Raw genomic sequence first — 21655 nt, 5'->3', positions numbered from 1 at the left:
GCTCGGATATTTTAAGTGTGCGGGTTCACATCGTCTGAATATTTCAGCGTGCCTTCTCATTTCCCAGGCTCTGTGCCAGTTCCTCCACTGCTGGCCAAGACGTAGCTAAATAAGGAAGATGACCTCTCTCCCTCTACTGTGTTTTCACTCGTTTTCTCTTTTAAAAACAGATTACAACCTAACCAAGGGGCCAGCACACATCAAAATCTGGGTTATACACACATATGCCTGGGTAACAGTGATAACGTAAAGCTGTACAGTCATTTTAAATGGGCTCACAGGGACCACACACACACATAAACCCACACAGAGACACCCCGACCAGAGTAGCTCAAACATTTACTCTTTTCATACGATATTTTATTACAACGTTCAGTTAAGAATGCATTTTAATTACAAAATTGAAACCCTCTGCTCAGTGATGCTTAATATGAAATATAAAGTAGAGATTTCTAGCTACAAACCATCTGCTAGAAACATCAGGCACCTTGTTTTTTTTTTCCTTTTGTTTTCTCCCCCCCATTTTCACACCAGAGATCATCATAACAGTATTCACACAGCAGATCACAGAGAACTTTCACAGTCACACACCAGTCAGGAGAATTTTTCACCCGAGGAGGCGTGGAGAGATTACCGACTTGCGGGAGCGAGCCGAGCCCACAAGCTGATCTTGTGCGTTATCAGGACGAGCGCTTCCCATCCAGGTAGTTTGTGAACATTCAGGTCCAGTGTTTGATGTGTGAGCTATGACCTGTTTCTTCTGGGAAACATTCATTTCTAAGCAGAGAGCAACATGGATCCATGTGGTTTGTTAGTTTCTGACGGAAAATAAGGAAAAAGAACAATTCAGATTCAGGAAATCTAAATTATGTCTGACAGAATTTAAATTTTGAGCAACAATGATGCTAACTTGGCTAGTTAGTCCATATGAACACTGTTTAAAACCCAATAAGAGGACAGAACCTATTTAAATTTAGAGACTTTCATCCTCCTGTGAATTAAGCTTGACTTAATCTCATGCCCAAAACAATTTCCCTTAGAAGCTACAAGCTATAAACAACATCATTTAGTACTGTCTGGCTGCAATAATACACAAGATCCTGTATACTACATATACATATGCTAAAGTCACACATTCTTGTGTGTAAGTGCTGAGAAATATCACTTTGTCACCCCCTTTAAAAAAAACAAAAAACAAAACAAAATGCTTGAATAATTCTCATCATCTCTATTTTTATTTTATAAAAAAAGACTGTAATTTTCTGCAGTCTGCTTTTAGACCAATACCTATTATTTATAGCCATAATATCTAATTATTAAATGTGTTTTTTTTTTAAAAAGAAGCAGAAATACCTGCATTGTTATTCTGGCCTAAAATTAGAGCTTAGTTAACGCAATGCAATGTTGTGACATTTACGGTAAAGAGCAAACTTTACAGTTTATCCCAAAGCTCAACAAAACACAGCAACATAAGATGCAAGAATCATCGTGAAATCATCAAGAGATGCAAATTCAACCTTTTACACTCAGTTTACACCTAAAACAAGGCTGCTTCTCTCCTTCACTCTTGTCTCTTACAGCTTTTTTTCTTCTGGCCTTAAACGCAACACGCACACCGTGTTGCTGCTCCCTCTTTCAAACCAAAAATGATGGGTGTTGATATGTATGCGGGTCTTTTCATTGGATGCCCAACACGCTGGAACTCGACGACCGTTTCCTTCCTCCGTTTTGGTATCTATGGGCACTTTTCTGTTGGCCCCCCTCCCCCCATCCAGTCCATCATAATTCCAAACACTGATTGGTTTTATGCCGAGTCAGACGGTGGCGTGCGGCCTTCCCAGTACTTCTGATACGACATTTCGAACATCTCCCTGCACTGCAGCTGAGCATTTAACCGGGAGCAGATGAGGAACGAGCCGCCCATCTTACGGTGGAGCGAGTACGTCTCCTCGGGGGGCGGGGTGAGTCGGTGTTTGAGCATCACGGGGATGAGGTTGTGGATCCTCTCGGTGGTGGACTGGGAACCGAAGTCGAAGGGCTCCGAGGAGGCAAAAGCCTCGCCGAGGATCATCACTGCATCCACGTGGGCATTCACCATTGCCTGGACAACACAAGTAAAAAAAAAAAACAAAAGAACAAAAACATTTAATAAACCAAAACACATGCTTAACACATTATGTTTGCGCACTTTTACAACTCTTATTTACTTGTTTATGGCTACTCCACATTGACAGAGCCATCGTTTGTAAAGCAGAGCAGGCAGAAAAAGCTCAAAGAGATCATTACCTTGGACTCGTAACCGGTCAGGAACTTCATCTCGATAGATTTCTTTAGTACTCCCTCCCTGTTGCCCTGGGCAGCTGAACGAATTATCTGCACAGAACACACACAGGTCGCACATGTCACTCTCTTTTTCTTCATTCAAATTTAGATTCGAATCTCTTGCGAGGATTTGGGTTGCCATGAACAATTAGGGTCTTTTAACACCTTCTGATTTGGCATTAAGATCGAGTTCACCAATCATCAGAGGCAAATGAGTACAAGTGTGAGTAACAAAATGTCAACATCAGCGAAAAAACTAAGCCGTAAACCCTGAGGGGAGATGTACAACTACTGGAGCTTTATGTTGTCTCGTCTCTGGATTACTGCTAGAAATATTACAGCTGCACCTGCACTGTACTGCCAAAAGGATTCGCTCATCTGTCTCCACATGCATATGAACTTGAGTGACATCCCATTCTTAATCCATACGTTTTAATATGATGTTGGCTCCTTTGCAGCTATAACAGCTTCAACTCTTCTGGGAAGGCTTTAAGAGTGTTTATGGGAATTTCTGACCGCTTTTTTTTTGTTTTTTGATTTTTTTAAGATTTGTGAGGTCAGACACTGATGTTGAATGAAAAGGCCTGGTTCACAGTCTCCACTCTAATTCATCCCAAAGGTTGTTTATCAGGTTGAGGTCAAGACTCTGTGCAGGCCAGTCAAGTTCTTCTACACCATCCATGTCTGTATGCACCTTGCTTTGGGCACTTGTGATGAGTCATGTTGAAACAGAAGGAGCCAAACCCAAACTGATCCCCCAAAGTTGAAAGAAGGAACGAAATAGGCCAAAATGTCTTGGTATGCAGAAGCATTAAGAGTTACTAAAGTCATTTAAGGCTTGATAACCTGAGATTAATGTCCCACAGTCAGAAGATCAACAGAGAAAAAGTTAGTGAAGCCCCATAAAGAGCATACATCATCACCATTCATGATGATTATATAGCAGCTGACATGAGGCTGCCTGGTCTCACCTCTATGTAGACGTCAGTGAAACATTGATCAAATCCTCTCGTGGCTCCAAAGTCCAACAGCGCCACCTAGAGGAGCACACGGCAGTTACCACTTCCCATTAACTGCCGACTTCATATTACTTATATTTATAGCTGAACAAACTTCATGACAACACACAACAGGTTGTACTGAAACTCACCCTGTGCGTCTGCGGATCATAGAAGAAGTTGGACCAGTTTGGGTCGGTCTGCATGTACCTGAACTCGAACAGCTCTCTGATGCACAGAGTCAAGATGTTGAGGCAGATCTGAAAGAAAAAACAAAGGTATACATTCAATCTGCTGAAAAGAAACACATGTCAGATTGTACTCGCTTTTGCTTGTTTGTGGTGTTTAGTGTGTTAACTGAACTGGGATCAGCTAAGAAAGGAATGTCAGCAGTTGAGAAAGCCCCTCTGCACAAACTAACTTGTGTAATCATAACCATCCGTACCTCGTTCTTCAGCTCCTGAGAGAGGTTCTCGGCTTTGTCCAGGGGAAACCCAGGAACGAGTTCAGTAGTGAGAACATGGCGGCTGCTCAGCTCGTCTATCACCTCTGGTACGTAGAAGAACGGATGGTCCTTTAACAGCTCCCTGAGCCAGACATGAGCAGGTACAAAAACACATGAAATACAACTTCACAACACTCCACATAGAGTGTTAAGTCTATATATAAAATTGGCTAGCAATCACAGTCAGCCTGACCTTGAACCCAAGCAACGAACATTTAAAAAGGGGGATGGAATAAGCTAACTATATCTGTGTAACCCGAGTGTTTCAGGGGTGACGGAGAGCAGACTGCACAGTGCGGAGAAAGGACAGAAAGGAGAATCGAGCCATGATGTGAGCTCAAATACTCGATCAGTGCATCAGGGATTCAGTCGAGTACGATAGTGTGCTGTCACTGACATGACAGTTAAGTCTACAGTCCACTTTATCCCAGCACATAGCTTAATGCAGCCTTCCTTTTGACTTGGAAGTCAGATCTTGGAGCTGGGAATGATTGTCACACACGAGGTGACTGTGTTCCAGTGAGTACAAATACAGGCTCTGTTTTGCTCTGAAGCCAGGTGGAGCCATCACTAACAATACCTGGAGCACAACGCAATGCTGCAGCCTGGTCGTTTCTCTGTGCCTCGCTGAATTAGAGAGTCACAAATACAACTTCTGCAGCTTTACTGCCATTTATCCTGCTTGAATCACGCAGTTAGGGATGGTGGGACTTCTCAGACTTTTATAAGTGGCAAGTTCAACTTGAGGGGCTGATCATGACCCAGAATTCAAGATTTCTGACTTCCCACTTCCAGTGTAATATAGCATTAGATTCCTTCATATGAACTTATGACAGCTAGACCCTAAATCTTTCTTTTTTTTAAGGTTTAATAAGGTTTGCATGGACTGAGTTTTAGAAATCCAGGATTTAAGTTATGTTTATAAAATATGGAAACAAAGTTTGTCATTGGTTGGGTGTATTGCTAAATTAGTAGAAATTAAAATACACTCAGAACCTCAAATTTGACCACAATCTGGGTGAAGACCTATTAGATGATCACTAAAATCTGAGCAATGCCCCACAAAAAGCAATTCTCGTAAATTGCCATAGTATGAGCTCACGAGTCCTTTGGCCATATGAGCTAAAAATTATTTCCTTTAGTAATTTAATTTGGAAATACACTATTGAACTATTGGAAAAAATAAAAAGATTTCTCAAGCTTGGCTTTCAGATTACGACAACATTTGCTGCATAATACCTGAACTTCCTTGCACACTGGGCTTCTCTAATATAGTCACACTCCAGGGCTAGCTCTTTTCTCATGACATCTATCAGGTGCTCTGGAAACAGACCTACAGACACAAACAAAACAGGACAAAAACATTGGGACTAGTCGTGGAAACAGTAACTCAGAAACAGGTAGAGAGAAGTAGACACGGGGAGATGAAGAGGATGCTCTGTGTGTGTGTGTGTGTGTGTGTGTGTGTGTGTGTGTGTGTGTGTGTGTACCTTCAGGCAGGGCATTGCTCATATTCAGCACCGTCATCAAATTGTTGACATCACTGTTGATACTCTGAGCCACACCAGGATACTGAAGACAACAGACAGAGAGAAAAACATTCAAACACTTTGTTTAATTTGATCACACAATCATATTTACTATAAACAGTTAGCACAGCAATAAAACTATTTTGTTCAGTAAAAGCATGAGATAACTAGCTCACATGTTCCTCTGTAAGGAAACGCATCCATCTGATAATCAGATTATGCGTTTCCTGTATGCATGCAAGTTTAAGCGAGTGTTGACAGTGCTGATGTTAACAACACGAGGACGCAGTGTCACATGTTTTTATCCTAACCTGTATTTTCATGGCCACCTCCCTGCCATCCTTCATCCGTGCAAGGTGAACCTGCCCGATGGACGCTGCCGCAAAAGGGCGCTCCTCAAACATTTCCAGCTTGTCCCTCCAGTTTGGGCCCAAATCGTTGTTCAGTGCTTTCTGCAGACAGACAAGAGCAAGTAGGATTTTAGCATCACTGGAAAAAGTCTTCCAACACAGCCAGGGGCAGGAATCACAATGTAATACTCCTTAAATCATTAAACAAAATATAAATTGCTGAGGAAATGGCATAACTATCAGTCTTACTGTCATTTGTTTGATTGGCATGAAGTCAGCACTCTGTCTCACACGCTCAAAAATCTTGGCAAGATGAGGATTGATGAAAGCGTCATCTGAAACATAAAAACATCTTGAGATCTTTAATTACAGATTACGTTAAGTGGTTCTCAAACATTTTACCTGCCATTCCCCTCATAAAAGCTAAAAAACAAACCAACAACAACAACAAAAAAATCCAAACATGCTCCTCTACCCACAACTTTGAGCAATCATTGAGCATAAAGAATGATCCAAGTTCAACTCTTGCTAAATAAGGTCAGCGTGATAACATCAGCAAACCCATTTGCTTATTTTTTCACTGCCATATTGTGTTGCATAACACAACCTGAGTGGCACCATTACTTTAGAAACGCCCCCAAAAAACATGAACGACACACAGGAGTGGGTGCTGAAAACACGTACGAAACAGGCACCAGGGCCTAATTATCAAAGATCAAAGTAACATTTAGACACTGCGTGATGCAAAACTGATGCAAAAAAACCATTCTCTCTCTCTGAGCCAGTGTGTGAGAGGCAGCTCTCCTTCTCTCTCACAGGCCAGTGCACAAACACAGCCTGCTCTTAGTGACTGTATTGCAGAACTGAACATGTGGATATGCCTCGCTACAGTCAGAGGACTCTCACTGATTTAAGTGCAGCCAGTGCCGAGAAATCTGAGAGAAACGTGCATCAAATACAGACTGAGAAATGCAGTTTTCAGCTGACTGGCTTGTGGGTCACCTGTTCTTATCAGACGTGCTTTATTTATACTTGCAGCTTAGAGACGAAAAACTGAGTCAACTTAACTGTACGGACATGAGTTAATGATCAAAGGCAACGGTTAGCTAGCTGATTGTGAAGCTGTGGGTCCGCTTATAAACACAAGCTGAGCTGTCAAACAGAAAAATCACAGTGTGAGTGTGAGAGCAGTCGGAATATAGAGTAACAGTACAAATGTAATAGGGCAATTACTCAGCAATTTATCATAAACAATTAAGCCATACACATCGATATATTGTGTAGATTAAATTGCTGTGTAGTTTCCTACTAAAATGTGCAGTAAAAGTACAGTTTAGAACTTTATTTAATGGGACTGAAAATTGTAGATACTACATAAAGAGCACATACAGCAATCAAGCTTTAATACTCATAATAATTGCCTGATTTTACTGCTTGAGTACAATAAACCACATCATAATCATAATCAGCGAGTTAAATCAGACTCGACTGATAGATTGCCAGTGTCTGATGTTGGCTTTGGCCGGCGCTGTAGAAGATATATGTAACCAGGATTAAAGACTTTATTAACAGTTTCAGACCTCTCAAGGTTAACACCGTTTTGAGTGTTGTGCTAAAAGAGCACAATGGCTGAACAGACAATCATCTGCCCATCACTGCATTCCTCCCATGGCAGATAAATGTCAGCAGAGGACAAAGACTTCAGGGATTTCTATCCTCTGCATATAGTCAACCGCAGACTATTATTATTATTATTATTATTATTATTATTATTATTATTATTATTATTATTATTATTATTTTGAAGCCGCTGCCTTCCTCTCTCCTGCTACCGTCTTCATGGCTTATTATATTTACTGCACTGCACTGTTCAGGCAAAGATGGCATGAATACCAAAGGAAAAGGTCACCAAATCAAGGTTGGGCAGAGGTAGCAACAGAGCTAAACAAAGCTGTGATGATGGGTTTACTGCTGTTACCTGACACGGCTTCATTAACTCACTGGTTGTTTTGTTTACTGCCGCTGGCTCGCTCTCGTATTATCTGTTTGTGTACAAGCACTGACCTAAATGCAGGTTAGAGCCAACACAGAGCCACAGTATAAAGACGGCAAAAAAACTAAACAAAAACAAACAAACTCACCAAAAAGTCCTCTGTACCAACTCTTAGTCAGTTCACAAGTTCTCAGCTACTACAGCACACACTCAAGCTAACCTGCACCACAACAATCAGTCTGAAAACTGTGATTTTATATAGATTGTTTCCCTTCACAGAAGGCAGGGCAAGGAATGCTTTTTATTCACAAGCAGAAAACTTTAAAAAAAAATCTAAACTTCAATGCGTCTGACTATGTCCGTCCCTCACCTTGAATGCTCAGCATCTGTCCCAACTTTAATGCAGCTCCTCTGACTTTGCACAGAGTTCTGACAATGCGCTCAGCATTGGCCTCGGACAGGAAAGGGCTCGAGTCCAGAACTGCTTTCCTGTTTTCACCTGAAGACAAAAAAAAAAAAAAAAAAGTATTACATTTGCATGTAGTGCATTTTGTGATGCATGTTAAGTGTTTTATCCAATCAGCAGGTCAACAGGTCAATAAACAATAACTGTCAAGAAAAAAAATATCATACTTACTTTTCTTAATTGTGATTGCATAAAACGTTTCACAGATTTCATTAACCTCCTAGGACCTGGTGTCCACATATGTGGACATCACATTTTGGGTTATTTAGACCAAAATACTCAATTTTGCTCCACAAAGGCCTGATATCCACTTACGAGGACATTATACTGCTACTGTTCTATCGAAATTTTAAACGAATATCCTCATATGTGGCTCTCATTTTTCTTAGAAACAAAAATTAATCCGGTAATTCTTTGTTTTTACATTCATCAGATCCCAATATGCCCAAATATCAAAGAGAAATTAAAAATATATGCCATGGAAGGGTTTGGGTCTTAGGAGGTTAAGTATGTGTATGCATTTCATACAGACAGGTTTTGCCAGGCCTGCAGTGCCTGTTTGGTCATGTGACACACATTTTGAATTTAAACTTTGTCTTCTTATCCCCACATAGTTGTCTGCTCTTCTCTGCTATTTTTTAGCCTTTGAACATTTTTATTGAGGCTTATTTTGATAACTTGATTGACAATCTGCTCCAGAAAGATTAAAAATTTGCACTGACCATTAAAACACACAGTGTAACAAATGTAGACCGTGCAGAAACTAAACATCAAAAAAAGTGGCCACCGTGATAGTAGTCGTAAGGTCGTCGTGCCCAATTAAACTGTCAATTCTACAAATATATACGATCGTGGGATTTGTATACGCCATACAGATGTTGGCACTCACATATATATGGAGTAGGCAATGTTTCTGCAAAGTTTCGTCAAGATGGTTTCGTCAAGTTGGTCTGTGCTTGTGTGCACAGTCAGGTTCACAAGTTCTTGTGTCACATTTACTGTTTTTCTTCTATGTGGCAACACAATTAATTTAAAATAAGGCAACAAGGATTTGACTGAAGGACAAACGTTTTCATTCAAGGATTTAAGAGAAATATTTCGTGCAACATTTAGGAATTATGGGCAATTTTTAATCAGTAACACTTCAAGTTGATGGCATTCACGAGGTCAAAAAACAAAAACAGCAGCATGTTTGACACTTGTGGTGTAATCCATTTGAAGTCGAAAGTTGGAATGTCTGAGATCCCAGATGGAATTTTCAACTGGAAAGCAACCTCTAGTTGGACTTCCGATTGGCAAAGTCAGAGCATCCTCACAAACCCTGACTTAATTATCCAGGATCGCTGTTAAGCAGTAGAAAAACCGCACTTGCAATGAGCAGTACTACTGTTGTGTATTTGTGACTTGCTATATAAGCTATATGCAGAACACTGGCAGTGCGTAAAAACAGAAAAAAGAAGAGTTGAGCCGTCCTGCTAGTGATACATGTGACTATCCTTATCAAGATAGTCATCCTTAGCATAAATGCCTATCTTGGTTTTCCAGCTTTACTGCTAGAACATGCATATCTTGGGAGTGACGTTACTCGCAGCTCTAGTATCCGACTTCTGAGGTAAATGGGACGCAGCGCTGTGGATCTGACTGTACCAATGTGTGAGGGGTGTGACTGTGTACGTGTGTCAGTAGGTCATCAGGTAGTACGCTCTGGTACATCTGAAGCTGCCTTCAGAGGCTTTAATGAAGATTTAGCACACACATGCACACACACGCACACACAAGTGTGTTCAGTGTGTGCCTGGGATTAAAGCGCACACAAAAATAAATAGCAACAAACAGATGCATAAATGGCACAGATTTACGCCTGTACGCTCTGTTTCAGCTTAGCCTGTGTTTTAGGATTAGCAGGTTGACGAAGCAGAGCAGGGGGGGCAGGCTGTAAGGGAGATGGCCTAATTGAAGTGTGCAACATGTAATAACATGCAAGAGGGATTGGTGCTGAGGGCAATTCATAGGAATGCAGCTGCAAAATCTCTGCATGTTGTTACCATAAACCAAAAACAAACGCGCTGTGAGGAATCCTCACCACAACATTACTAAGATTTTTTCTGTGTATACTACTGTTAAGAACAAGCGTCACGTAAAAAATGAATAAATATATCAATGTTTTAAAAGCAAACGGTGAGGCTTTCATCCATTTCTTAGCTGTAACATGTAAATCCCGCTCACTGCTCAAGCCACTTAGGTGTGTGTGTGTGTGTGCGCGCACATTTCTGAGTGTTACCTTCTGCGCCGTTTTGTCTGATGCTCTTCTTGGCGAATTCTGCCAGAGCTCCAATACCCAAACCTACAGCCAGACCTGGTGCAAACACACAGAAAAACCAAAACACATACCAATGTATTACAACAACAAAGACCAATGCGTTTTCATCATTAACACACAAATACAACACATTTTAAAGCACTGTATGCGTCATCTGATGATGTTGTGCTCTGTTTTTTTTTTAATTGATGAAAAGAACAAAACAAAGTTCACATCTACACTGACAGTAAAACAGAATCATGCAGCGTATGTATAAAAAAAAATAAAATCCTTTTAGTAAATGAGGGTATGGACAGGCTGCTGCTTTAACGGGACCCTCGCCTCTGCTCTGTGATGACCGTAAATAACCTGACTAAACGAAGCCATCTGTTGCAACTGCTATCACTCCTATCAAAATAAAACATATGCAACAGAAAATATGACAAAAATAGAAAGCAAATAAAGCCTTCGATCGTGTCAGTATTTTGCAATGGCTGCAGTGGTAACAACTGCATCCAACACAGCATGTGGAGATAATGTCAAAAAAACTGAAAGCTTTTGGAAAACTCAATCATGTTAGAAATTAGAGGATTAAAAGAAAAAGAAAGAGTTTGTGCAAGTGGGCGGCTGTTTGTGAAGTTCCTCTGAGCTTGCTTCTAGCTTGCATAACTCAACGTTACATAATCAGTTAGTCAGCGGCCTCTCTGAAGCAGTGATGCAGCGGTACATGGACAAATGGGGACGCAGTGTGCATCAGTGTCATGTATACAAGTCAACTGAGCACTTATTCATCACTCAAAAACATGCAACAAGTGTCACCAATGCTGGAAACAAGCTCCTCATTGCTTCGTGTGTGTGTGTGTGTGTGTGTAACTTAACGTGTAACTTTTCCTTTCACAGTAATGCCATCTGCCTGTGTTTTGTTTCCTGGTTTAGAGAGGATTTGCAATGCACAGATTTAAACACTGAATATGAGGCAGCCGGTCACGTGACTGTATCTATATAACTGTATGATGTCAGCATGTGCAACTGTCAAGCCAAAGAGAGATCAGCATTTCCAGCAGCATCTCTGAGTGACACATTTTGTTTTCCAGACCACGCACAAGTGTCTGTCCATCATTCGATCTCAAGAAAAGCAACGTGTTTGCAAAAATGACTGCGGTGCTTATTCTCGTCAGTTTATTTGGTATTCAGAACAAAACTGCACTGTCAGCAAAACCTTTGGAAACGGTAACTTGAAAGGCGACGGCGAGAGGAGGCCGATGTCACGCAATGAATCGGTTTGGCGCTTTTTGCCTTGTCTGACTTTGTTGCCAAATGTTGTAGGGGAGTGAAGGACGGGGTCGAGGCCAGGCTCATGCATCGCCTCCTCTTTTCAACACCTTCTAAATGTTACCGCTGTCAACATGCTGAATCATCTCAGCTCTCTACCTGTCGCGGCTCACTGCAATTCCAACTTGTTTGGAATGAGCTGTGGCTAAATTCTGCAGTGTCGACGGTCCATGCTGACTTATGTGAGGCTGTTCATGTTTCACTTCTGTCCACATTTCTGGCTTCGGCTTGACTCTGTGCCTCCTGCTGACAGATCCATCATCTGTCTGAGGAGAAGTTCCTAACACAAAAGCTGCCGATCAGTTCTCTTAAACTACTTCTGAGGCTAGCTGCGAGCTCTTTGCTGTGCTTGTGTGAACATTAGAGCTTTAAGTAAGATTAGCACTGAAAAAACATCCTGGCGTGGCACAATTTGGAGGATTAGAAGAGACATTTGATATGTTTAAAGTTACTGACTGAATAATGTGAAGTATTTTTTTTATGTATTAAATGTCTCTTACTATTAATGTGTGAACAGAATGTAATCCAACATATAAAAGCTGATCTCCCACAGCGCTCTCTGTTGCCTCTGAAGTGTTTATGCTTGCTGCTGAGGTCTTTTTCAGGTCCTTGCCTCTGCTCTCAATGTTCAACACTAGCAACATTAGCTAATGTTAGCTTAGAAATTAGAAATCACCAACATCAACAAAAAGGGTAACCTCACACTGCAACACAAACTCCACAAAAAAAAACAACAACAAAAAACAAAGAAACAAAATAAAACACAAATGTTGCTAGCAACAAGGTTAGCAAGAAACTCATCCAACGTCAGGCAGCTAGCCTCTAGTGTTGTAAGGTAAGTCAACAAGTAGCAGGCTGATGACTGCAGTCACTTATTAAGGCTTTTCTGGAAGATACACATAGAACCTTTGGTTAATGGTCAACTCACCAGCCACTTTATTAGACGCGTTCAACTGATTACTAACACAAATGTCTAATCAGCCAATAAAGTCAACGACAGCAATCAAGATGACCTGCTTAAGCTCAAACCGAGTATCAGAATCGGGAAGAATGGTGAGTTGAAACTGGGAAAACTGGGGTTTTCCCACACAACCATCTCTAGAGTTTACAGAGAATGGAGAGGGAAAAAAAAGAAAGTATGCAGAGAGCTGTAGTTCTCTGGCTGAAAATGCCTTGTTGATGTCAGAGGTCAGAGAAGAGCCAGACCGCTTTGAGCTGACAGGAAGGCAACAATAACTCAAATAAGCACTTGCTGCCACCAAGGTATGCAGAAAAGCATCTCTGAACGCAAACCACACTGAATCTTAAAGCAGCTAAGCTACAGCAGTCTTAGATCACACCAGGTGCCAGTCTTGCAGCTACAAACAGAAAACTGAGTTGCAATTTACGTGGGCTCACCAAAAATTGACCAGAAGAAGACTGGAAAAACGTTGTTTGATCTGATGAGTCTTGATTTCTGCTGCAGCACTCTGATGGTAGGGTCAGAATTTAGCGTAAACAACATGAAAACACGGATCCAATCTTGGATCTGTGCTTCCATGCATCATTAAATACCACAACCCACTTTTGTAATGGGGTGGAACGGGATCATTCGCATCATGGATGTGCAAATCTGGAGAAACGATCGTCTAACTCTAACCAGAATGTCTAATAAATGTCTCCATCACCTTGTTGCATCTATGCCGGAAATAATTAATACGGTTCTAAAAAATAAAAACAGGTCCAACCTCATACTAGTGCGCCTAAAAAAGTGGCAAGTGAGTATATTGTAAACCAGACAGAGAATGTTAAATTTTAAAAATCAATTTTAGATTTTTTTCTTTAATGTATATAACTGAACTGCATTAATTTATTCATTAAATGTGTCACAGACAATAAATGGAAAACTGTGAACGTGGTGAAATAGTAGAATAACAACAGCCGTGTGCACTACAAAGTCAAACACATTTCATTCCTTTTATGGCTGCACGATTGCAGAACTCCCTCTCAGGCTGCTGGTGTCTCCCTGTGCCAGCTTGTAGCTGCGTAACAGGGCATGTTTTTATCTCAACAGGAGCAGATTAGTTAAAGAAAAGGATGAGGAAGCTTGACCTCATTTCTAGAGGTTTTTGTTTTGAGTGCGGCTCCAAGGTCTGACAAGCATGTTACACACATTTCTCTATGTCTTGTTTCCTCCGGTTCCTTTAAGGGCTTTGTTTTTGTATTTGCTGCCATTTAGAAATGGCCTTATGTAGTCCACATGAATTCATTAGTACTGTCTTAACACCAGCTGTCCTAAACCCAGTGACCTCATCTAAAAAGGTAAGTGGGAGGTTAAAAGATTACAAGATTAGGTGACTAGAATTTTACAAACTCAGTTTTTATATTAAGCACAAAGAAAGCTCAACAATTAGACTGTGTTATAGTTTCATTTCAGCAACACAGCTAGATCTTTCAATTAATAGAGACTCACTTTGACTTCTGTGTAATCAGAAAGAACACAAAAAAAATTCACTCTGTTGTCAAATATTAGTTTAAACGTATGATCCAATAAATGTCATCTGGACCATTAAAAGCTGAGGTCTAGCCATACAAAGCTTTACTTTGCTGCTGATGTATATGCAGACTTGCACGACTACAGATACAGCCAGATATTAACATCCACTGAATCATCCATGACTCAGACACAGTGTAATGCTGTACCTCCAAAGTTGGCCAATCTGCTGATCCGGGTCACGGGGACTTTCCTCTCTCTGGCTCTCTCACTCAGCTGAAGAAGACACAACGCAATGTGACTTTCCATTAAAATTTGAAACCAATAGCAGAAATTAAGCGTTTACACCAGTATCTTTGTGTTCAAGGAACAGGAAATGAGAAAGAGGAATTACCATCTGTTTATGTGGTTTTCCATCAGTCCCCTTGCTCTCTCGAGCTTTCTCGATGTCTTCGGCCGTCAATCCCCCCATCGTGGATGGGTCCTGATGGTAGCTCCTGAACTGGCTGACAGGATGCTGAAAGTAAAGCTGCCTCCACACATGTTTGTTCATTCTGTGGTTATAGAGCTGACGTCCACTAAGAAGTCTGCCACAGAGAAAACAAAGAGAATTACCTTAACCCACCATAACAGGCAGCAGTGACTCGTTTATGGCACAACCAGTCTTACCTCACATCTTGGTGGTAGGATCTGGTGTGCCCACTGAACTGTTTGCTGGGGTCTTTGTATCCTTCAAATACTGACTGTTTCCCACTGGCATGCTTCGCCCCTGTTGCTGCGTCATCGCTGCTTCCTGAGTGATCCACTGTGAAGTCTGCACCTTCATCCCTGAACTCTGAAGTGTTGAATGCGCTGTCATCTGGAGGAAAGTCGAAGTCGGACTCTGAGGAATAGCTTTGCTGCTGGCCAGACATTTCCTTTAGAGACAAATGCATACATTTAAAACAAAGTCAAAGTACTCTTATGACATTTATTAAAATACACAGTATTATCTGTACAAACCTGGATTTTTACCATGGCTGCCGAGATGCCTTGCTCCGCAGCTGATTGGACACTTTGGACAGCAGCGCCTATTCCTGGGGCTGGTTATACAAATACAGTAAACTTCAAGTTGTTTTCTGCTAATAATAAAGCAACTATTGTGTTAATATTTTATAAACTTCATTATGAACAATGCATCTTAGTCTTCTGGTTAAAAATAGTCAACTGAATATTGCAGAAGGCCCCTCGTTCCTGTGGCCATCCAGTTTCCTGGACCAATTCTTCCTTTTTCTTTATTAACTGTAAAACTTTCATTTCTTTTAAAACTTGAGCAACAGTTACAAAACAGCTTTAGGATGTCCTTTTACGCAAGGCTACTGTGCTGGAATCATTTTCTAAATAACAAAGTCGTCAATCTTAAAAACGAGCTGCGAGCAATTTCTGTTTGCTCTCAGTGGACAGCTTAATGCAGACACACCCCAGTGTGTCACAATCTGAGATCCACTGGTGGAAAGACTACAGCCCAATCGATTTATCGGTGGGTTGATTTTATTGTATGATACTGGCTATTTGCTTATTTATCAGTGGCGGCATTTATATTACTAAATTGAAATAAAAGTAAAGAAGAACTGGAGAAACAGCCTTCAACCATGTAATGAGTGTTGACATTACATACTTTGCCCACCAGGGGGCTTTCTGCAATGTCCTTAAACAACCAAATAAGCAGAGATGGGCGGAGCATAAATGTAGTAAATAACTACACGCGTTAGGGAAATCTGTTAATGTTTCATGTGCTGTCTTCATACGGATCATGCGATGACCCTGACAGGGTCAAATACACTGCAATTTAAAAAAAAAAAAAAAGAAAGAAAGAAAGAAAAAAAAGAATAAGCACACAAAACACAACAGAAGTGTTTGGGGACATAATAATGTTACAGAACAGCTGAGGAAGTGACAGAAACCAAAACATATGAACACACTTAAAAGAACCGAGGGTTCGTCAGTGCTGTGATCGAGAAAAAGATGCAGGTAATGTGTGTTTTCATTGCATGACTCATATATATAATATTGTAGACACATGTTTACTATTAGCTTATCACTTATCCCTTCCACAGCTCTTCTGTCATGTTATTGTTTCCCCAAAAACGCTTTTTCTTGTTTTCTTAAGTTGCGGTGCGTTTGGTCTCTCAGGGCCACCATAGGATTATCTTCACCCATCTCACCTGATCCCTAGCATCCTCCTCTGCCACACCAACCCTCTGCGTGTCCTCCTTCACTACATCCATGAATCTCCTGTGAGGTCTCCCTCTTTTCCTCCTGCCTGGCAGCTCCATATTAAACACCCTTGAACATCATCTGCACATGTCCAAGCCTTGCCTTTTTAACTTTGTGTCTAAACCGCTCATTTTGAGCTGTCCCTCTGATGTGCTCATTTCTAATCATGTCCATCCTGGTCATTCCCAATGAAAGTCTTAACATCAACACTTTGGAATTTTTAAATCACCAAATAAGGATATCAGTCTTAAAAATCCTGTACAAGTTGGGCTCCAAACCAAACAACTACTGAAACACTAACAAAAATTCTTTAGCTGCCTGAAAATTAGACAAGCCATGTTAAAGAACACTTGCTATTTGTTATCAAGTTGTAGATAGAAGTCAGTTCAAGCACTTACAAACATTTACTTATAACTTTGTGAGCATTACACTACAGTACAAATGAACTTCCTGTCAACATGTTTTGGCTATAAAACTGACACAATTTGAATATTTCATTTACCAGTGACAAAATGCTTGCTACATATGCAGGGATGTCAGGATTTCTGTGTTTTCATTCTGAACCCTGCTGGTGTCCAACATCTGTGTCTACTTTTGCCTCCTCAAACCATTTTCTTCTCTTCCTTTAGCTCCTGATAAACGCTGAGCTCTGGGCTCCTTATCCTATCAGCAGACTCGAGAAGGAGTCACCTTCACACAAAACACAGTCAATAAAAAGCAAATGAATTGGTTTTCCTCCCAGAGGGGAGGGGATTTAACTGGGCTCTGCCTCATATCATTTGAATGAAAGTCATTTGGGGTCGCTGCAAGTCCCACACTGAAATGTCTGGTTTAGTAAAGTGGGAACATGACTACCAGAGAAACAGAAAGATAAAAGCACAGGGAATATTGTTCAGAAACATACCTGTCCCACTGCGGAGGGTGTTGGTCTGAGTCTCTACGACTGCCTGGCTCAGCTTAGCCAGGCCTCGCATTAGCAACATCATATCACCTGCCATGATGGACTACAAACAGAAGACAGAAAGACAACAAAACAGAGAAAAATGTGGGGTGAATGTCATCCTTCGATTCCCCTGGAAGCTCCGATACGAAGCAGTCGGAGATTTTAATGTGTCAGTTCACCTCTTCAGGGAAGATAAAAAGACCATAGAAACAAAGAAGGCAAATGGAAAGAAATAAAACCCGTTGTCGAGTCACTGCCAACAGAAACACTCACAAACATACACAGCTGTCACATCTTGAGAGGACTTTAATACTCGGTCTAAAAATACCCATGACCTCCGATCCCTGTTTGGGCACATGGAGGCACAAGAAAGGGAAGGCGAATGCTTGTAAGCTGTGAATATGCGTGCATGTGGTCCAGGACTGCATCTGAAAATGTCACTGGAAACAAAACGGGAGGAGAGCGAGGGATAAATCTTTCAGCTATTTCTGTGCACGAGTGAGCGTGGGAGCACGTGTTGAGTTCATGCTCGAGGCTCACCGTCATATTTTATGCCGAGCGACGGGACGACGCGGCTGGTTTTCTATGAATCTAAAAATGTCGCACCTTCCTTTCAGGAAACAACCTGGCTATTTTTACAGGCTGTTACAGCTGTTGCTATTAAAATGTGATGGCAACGCTTGAGAGCAAATCTCAAGATTGAGTTAAGACATGAATAAAACCTGGGTTCGTTTCAGGCTTATCTAAACAGCAGAGCCACTGCTGCATTCCTGCCTCTTACAGCCTGCTGCCTGTTTTTGTTACAATATTACAGGTGCTGCTTTGTGGGCGTGACAACACGCTGCAAAACAGCTCGGCGAGGATTTGGGCCAGTGGAGAAAGCTGCTGGGGCTGTGGCTGAAGGAATCTACGCAATATATCAATAAGCGTGTATGTGAAGCAGTGCACATACACCGCCTGAGTCAGAAGTGGGTCATCCATCCTCCTTCAGGGCTGCTCTGTTTTCAGATGGTGGATACTTTGTGACACAAGGAACCAAGAGGAAGGGGAAAAAATTAAGAGTTTGTGGAAAGACGTGATAGGATTTATTCTTTCTTTTTTAGATTAGTAATATTTGCACTGGAATAATCATGCTTGAGAAATCTAAATGCTCATTTTCCTTCACAGTGCTTAAGATTAAGTTTAAAGATTAATTTTGAAAGTTAAAATAGCTATAAAGGGTACAGCTAATTCATCTCGTTTTTAAGGTCATTTCAGTCTTTGATTTTATAGAAATACAACATTCTCTTTCCAATTACAAAGCTGTGCCATCTTAAACTTAACTTCCCACAATGTGCCTCTTCCAAGATCTCTTACTTGTTTATTTAGACCTAAATCTGTAAAAGACAAATCTCCTACTGTACTTAGATTCCACGGTTATAAAATCAAGATTCAGAAACACTTCAGGGTTTTTTTCTGGCTTAGAATGTGCCCTGGTCCACATTCATTACAGTGCCGTTGATTTTTCTCTGGCTGTGACTAAGATGTAATTTTATTGCCAAATCTAATCGGCTGAGCAACTTCCCATTTGCCAGAGTCGGTGTGTGGCCTGTGTGTGTGGGCCCCAAGCCCTCTTCTCCAGAGGAGGGAAACTGAAAGGTATGATTTTGGTAACAGCGCACTGACTGTGTGGCAAATATGCACACCTAAGCCGCAGCTGTTGTCTGCTGCTCAAGCTGTTGTCTCACCGCTATGGAAATAGCCCAAGCAGTGTTAGTCAGCGTCTGAATCCTGCTCAGTCCACCTCATGGCTTCCTGACAGTCTACCATCACTTGCCCTTGACAAGCGTTCCTGAGCCAAGAGTGGGAAACGTTTCCCGTTAACTTTGCAGTGGCGTCACCACCGTTTATGAGGGAAGCGTGAATAAACTCACGTTGCCCTGCGAGAAGAGTCGCTCCCATTTTAATAAACTGCACAATCAAAGGCAGTTCCTGCATTAAAAATAATGCAATCACAGCCAGCTGTTACACTTTTATCTGTTAGCACTTCATAGAGGCTTAGATTGACCTACCTCACTTTTATGTGTACATAATCTGACATGGTAAAATGGGAAAGCATACTTCTTTATTTTATTAGATTTTTGGCCAGATTAATGCTATTAGTTATATCACAAGAGACCATGACACACATTATAATATATATAACAGCTAAAACTTTTAACAATAATATAACATCGAGGTGATGATGGGTACTGGGACTGACATTAAAAAAAAAAGAAAAAAAGAAACTATAATAATAATAGTAATAGATGTGTTATATGTTTTTAGAGTTTTTGATTCTTGAAATGATTGCTCTAAAATGTTGTGCAGATATGAAAGTTGTACAATTACCACAGGAAACTATTAACAATAGTTTCAGTTAAAGGTTAACCGAAACGAAAACACGTACACGAGTGTCAACAATTGACTTCCGTTTATGCCAAATAAGCGAAATTTTATTTTTCCCGCAGTACCTGAAATAAACATATGCTAGTCACTAGGTGCACGCTCTTCCAAAAACGTATAAATTTGGAATTAAGCTTTAACACACGTTTTAACAGCGTAACGAGACACTACGGCCTCTCTTCTTTCAATGCAAGGGCACAACAAACGACAGTTGTCCTTTTAAAACTCCTCCTAACTCACTTCCTCGTAGGCGACCGTGCACGAGACTTCATAACAACAAACTCGTGCCACGTTAAGGAGTTAAAACTAGCATTACGGCTGCTGCGAATAGCCTGAGCGGATTTCCAAATGTCCCGAATAAATTAGCGCTCGGTCTGCAGCTTGACAAAGTTTGTACAAGTACGGGGCAGCCATGGTCATGGCAGGCACGTCAGCACGCCGCTGCGCAGGATTTTTCACGTTCAGCTGGTTTGAGGCTGAAGCGACGAGAAGCGGACGAGGCCAACCAAAAATATACTTGACTGCGTACATAATAATTAGCAGCTAATGCACGATAGATACTCACCAGCAGCTGTCGTGTGGGCTCTTTGCTGGTTTCCCCAAGTCTTATCAGATAAGGTGGCCCGCCTGAGGAGAGTCAAAGCAGCCTATGCTTATTTGAGCTGCAGCAGCACTTTCCCGAGGATACTCTTTATCTGGGGAAACGGTGTGCTAACAGCAGGAGCTAAAGGTTATTTACTAGCCGCCCTCCTCCTCCTGCTGCTGCTGGTAGCGTTTAATCCAGTTTGTCTCCACTCTCCCTCTCTCTCCACCATGAGGTCAAACCATATTTACCAACTTCTCAACACCAAGAACGGCGCGTTGACGTAACCTAGTCGTGTGTCGTGCAGCGATAATGAGGAACGCACACACTAAGTCCAAATTTACCACATACAAGAAGGACGTACCAGAGTCCTTCTAGACTTTGGGGGGCTGGAGGGGCGGGACATGTACAACCACCATGTTTATTTTTCGGGGGTCCTCCTGCTGTATTATCAACAGCTATGTACTAAAGCTAAATTGACATAACTTTAGCTTTACAAGACTCTGGTTTTTCTCCTCCCTCACTCCGTCCCGCTCTCTGCTCCTATTGGTCCTCCGTCGTCTGTTGACAACACAAGCAACGGTTGTTTGACGGGAGGCGGAGTTTAAAGGCGCATGCTGATTGGTTTATCACGGAGAAAAACAAAGTGACGGTTAGATGTGACCACCGTCTGATTTGTAGCTGAGTTTACTGATAACAAGTTTAACTTTTACAAGGCGGGGTGGCGATAATTGACACAATAATTGACACAATAAAATCGTGGATAAAAGACTAATTCCACAAAGGTGTCAGCTATATAAACAAAAATACAACCCTCGATGGTGAAATGGGCCTGTGCTTCCCTCAACTGTTGGTAAGAGGACGGTACCTTACTGGAGCGGCCATGTTTAATTAAATTAAAAATGTTCTGATTGGACATTGAAATGTCTAGCAGAAGAAAATAAATTCGAAGCAGTCTTTATTCACAACAGCAACAAAAAACAAACAACAAAAGATGCATATGTATATTTCTTTTTAAATTACAGGGATGCTATTGTTTTCCCTGCAGTTTAGATATTGGGACAGCAGAGGGCACCACAGAGCTGCACAGCTCCTGTGACATTATGTAAACAAGTTGTATTTAAACCGCTTTCCTTGACTCAATAAATTCACTTGTCCTCTATAGTTAACATGTGTTATATG

General features: G+C 41.3%; 1 protein-coding gene across 2 annotated transcripts; it reads right to left on the bottom strand.

Annotated features, from left to right (window-relative positions):
* Nucleotides 1-335: 335 nt before the first annotated feature.
* coq8aa (coenzyme Q8A, genome duplicate a) lies at nucleotides 336-20792 on the bottom strand. 2 transcript variants are annotated; one of them, XM_063495535.2, is made up of 18 exons: nucleotides 20456-20792; nucleotides 17428-17527; nucleotides 15270-15349; nucleotides 14937-15184; nucleotides 14662-14854; nucleotides 14477-14543; nucleotides 10445-10519; nucleotides 8068-8196; nucleotides 5954-6039; nucleotides 5666-5806; nucleotides 5316-5397; nucleotides 5065-5158; nucleotides 3766-3907; nucleotides 3473-3580; nucleotides 3294-3359; nucleotides 2287-2373; nucleotides 1930-2101; nucleotides 336-818 (listed from the first exon to the last, which is right to left on the bottom strand). In XM_063495535.2, the coding sequence occupies exons 2-18, from the start codon at nucleotides 17519-17521 to the stop codon at nucleotides 778-780; spliced, it is 1905 nt and encodes a 634-aa protein (XP_063351605.1). In that variant the 5' UTR covers nucleotides 17522-17527; nucleotides 20456-20792; the 3' UTR covers nucleotides 336-777. The 2 variants fall into 2 exon arrangements, with proteins under 2 accessions (XP_063351605.1, XP_063351604.1); XM_063495534.1 differs by having other exon boundaries at nucleotides 336-2101; nucleotides 20456-20790.
* Between the last annotated feature and the right edge of the window lie 863 nt (nucleotides 20793-21655).

This window comes from Pelmatolapia mariae, linkage group LG15 (assembly GCF_036321145.2).
Source record: "Pelmatolapia mariae isolate MD_Pm_ZW linkage group LG15, Pm_UMD_F_2, whole genome shotgun sequence".
Lineage (NCBI taxonomy): Eukaryota > Metazoa > Chordata > Actinopteri > Cichliformes > Cichlidae > Pelmatolapia > Pelmatolapia mariae.
Note: the sequence above shows the minus strand (reverse complement) of the source record. Positions and strands in the feature narration are given on the sequence as shown.

What these genes read in the sequence shown, in the direction of transcription:
- coq8aa (XM_063495534.1), bottom strand. Translation starts at nt 17,521, where the DNA reads ATGGCAGGTGATATGATGTTGCTAATGCGAGGCCTGGCTAAGCTGAGC. An exon ending in GAGCAATGCCCTGCCTGAAG is followed by an intron (nt 5,159 to 5,315) that starts GTACACACACAC and finishes TTGTGTCTGTAG; the next exon opens with GTCTGTTTCCAGAGCACCTG. An exon ending in TCACTGACGTCTACATAGAG is followed by an intron (nt 2,374 to 3,293) that starts GTGAGACCAGGC and finishes TGTTCTGTGCAG; the next exon opens with ATAATTCGTTCAGCTGCCCA.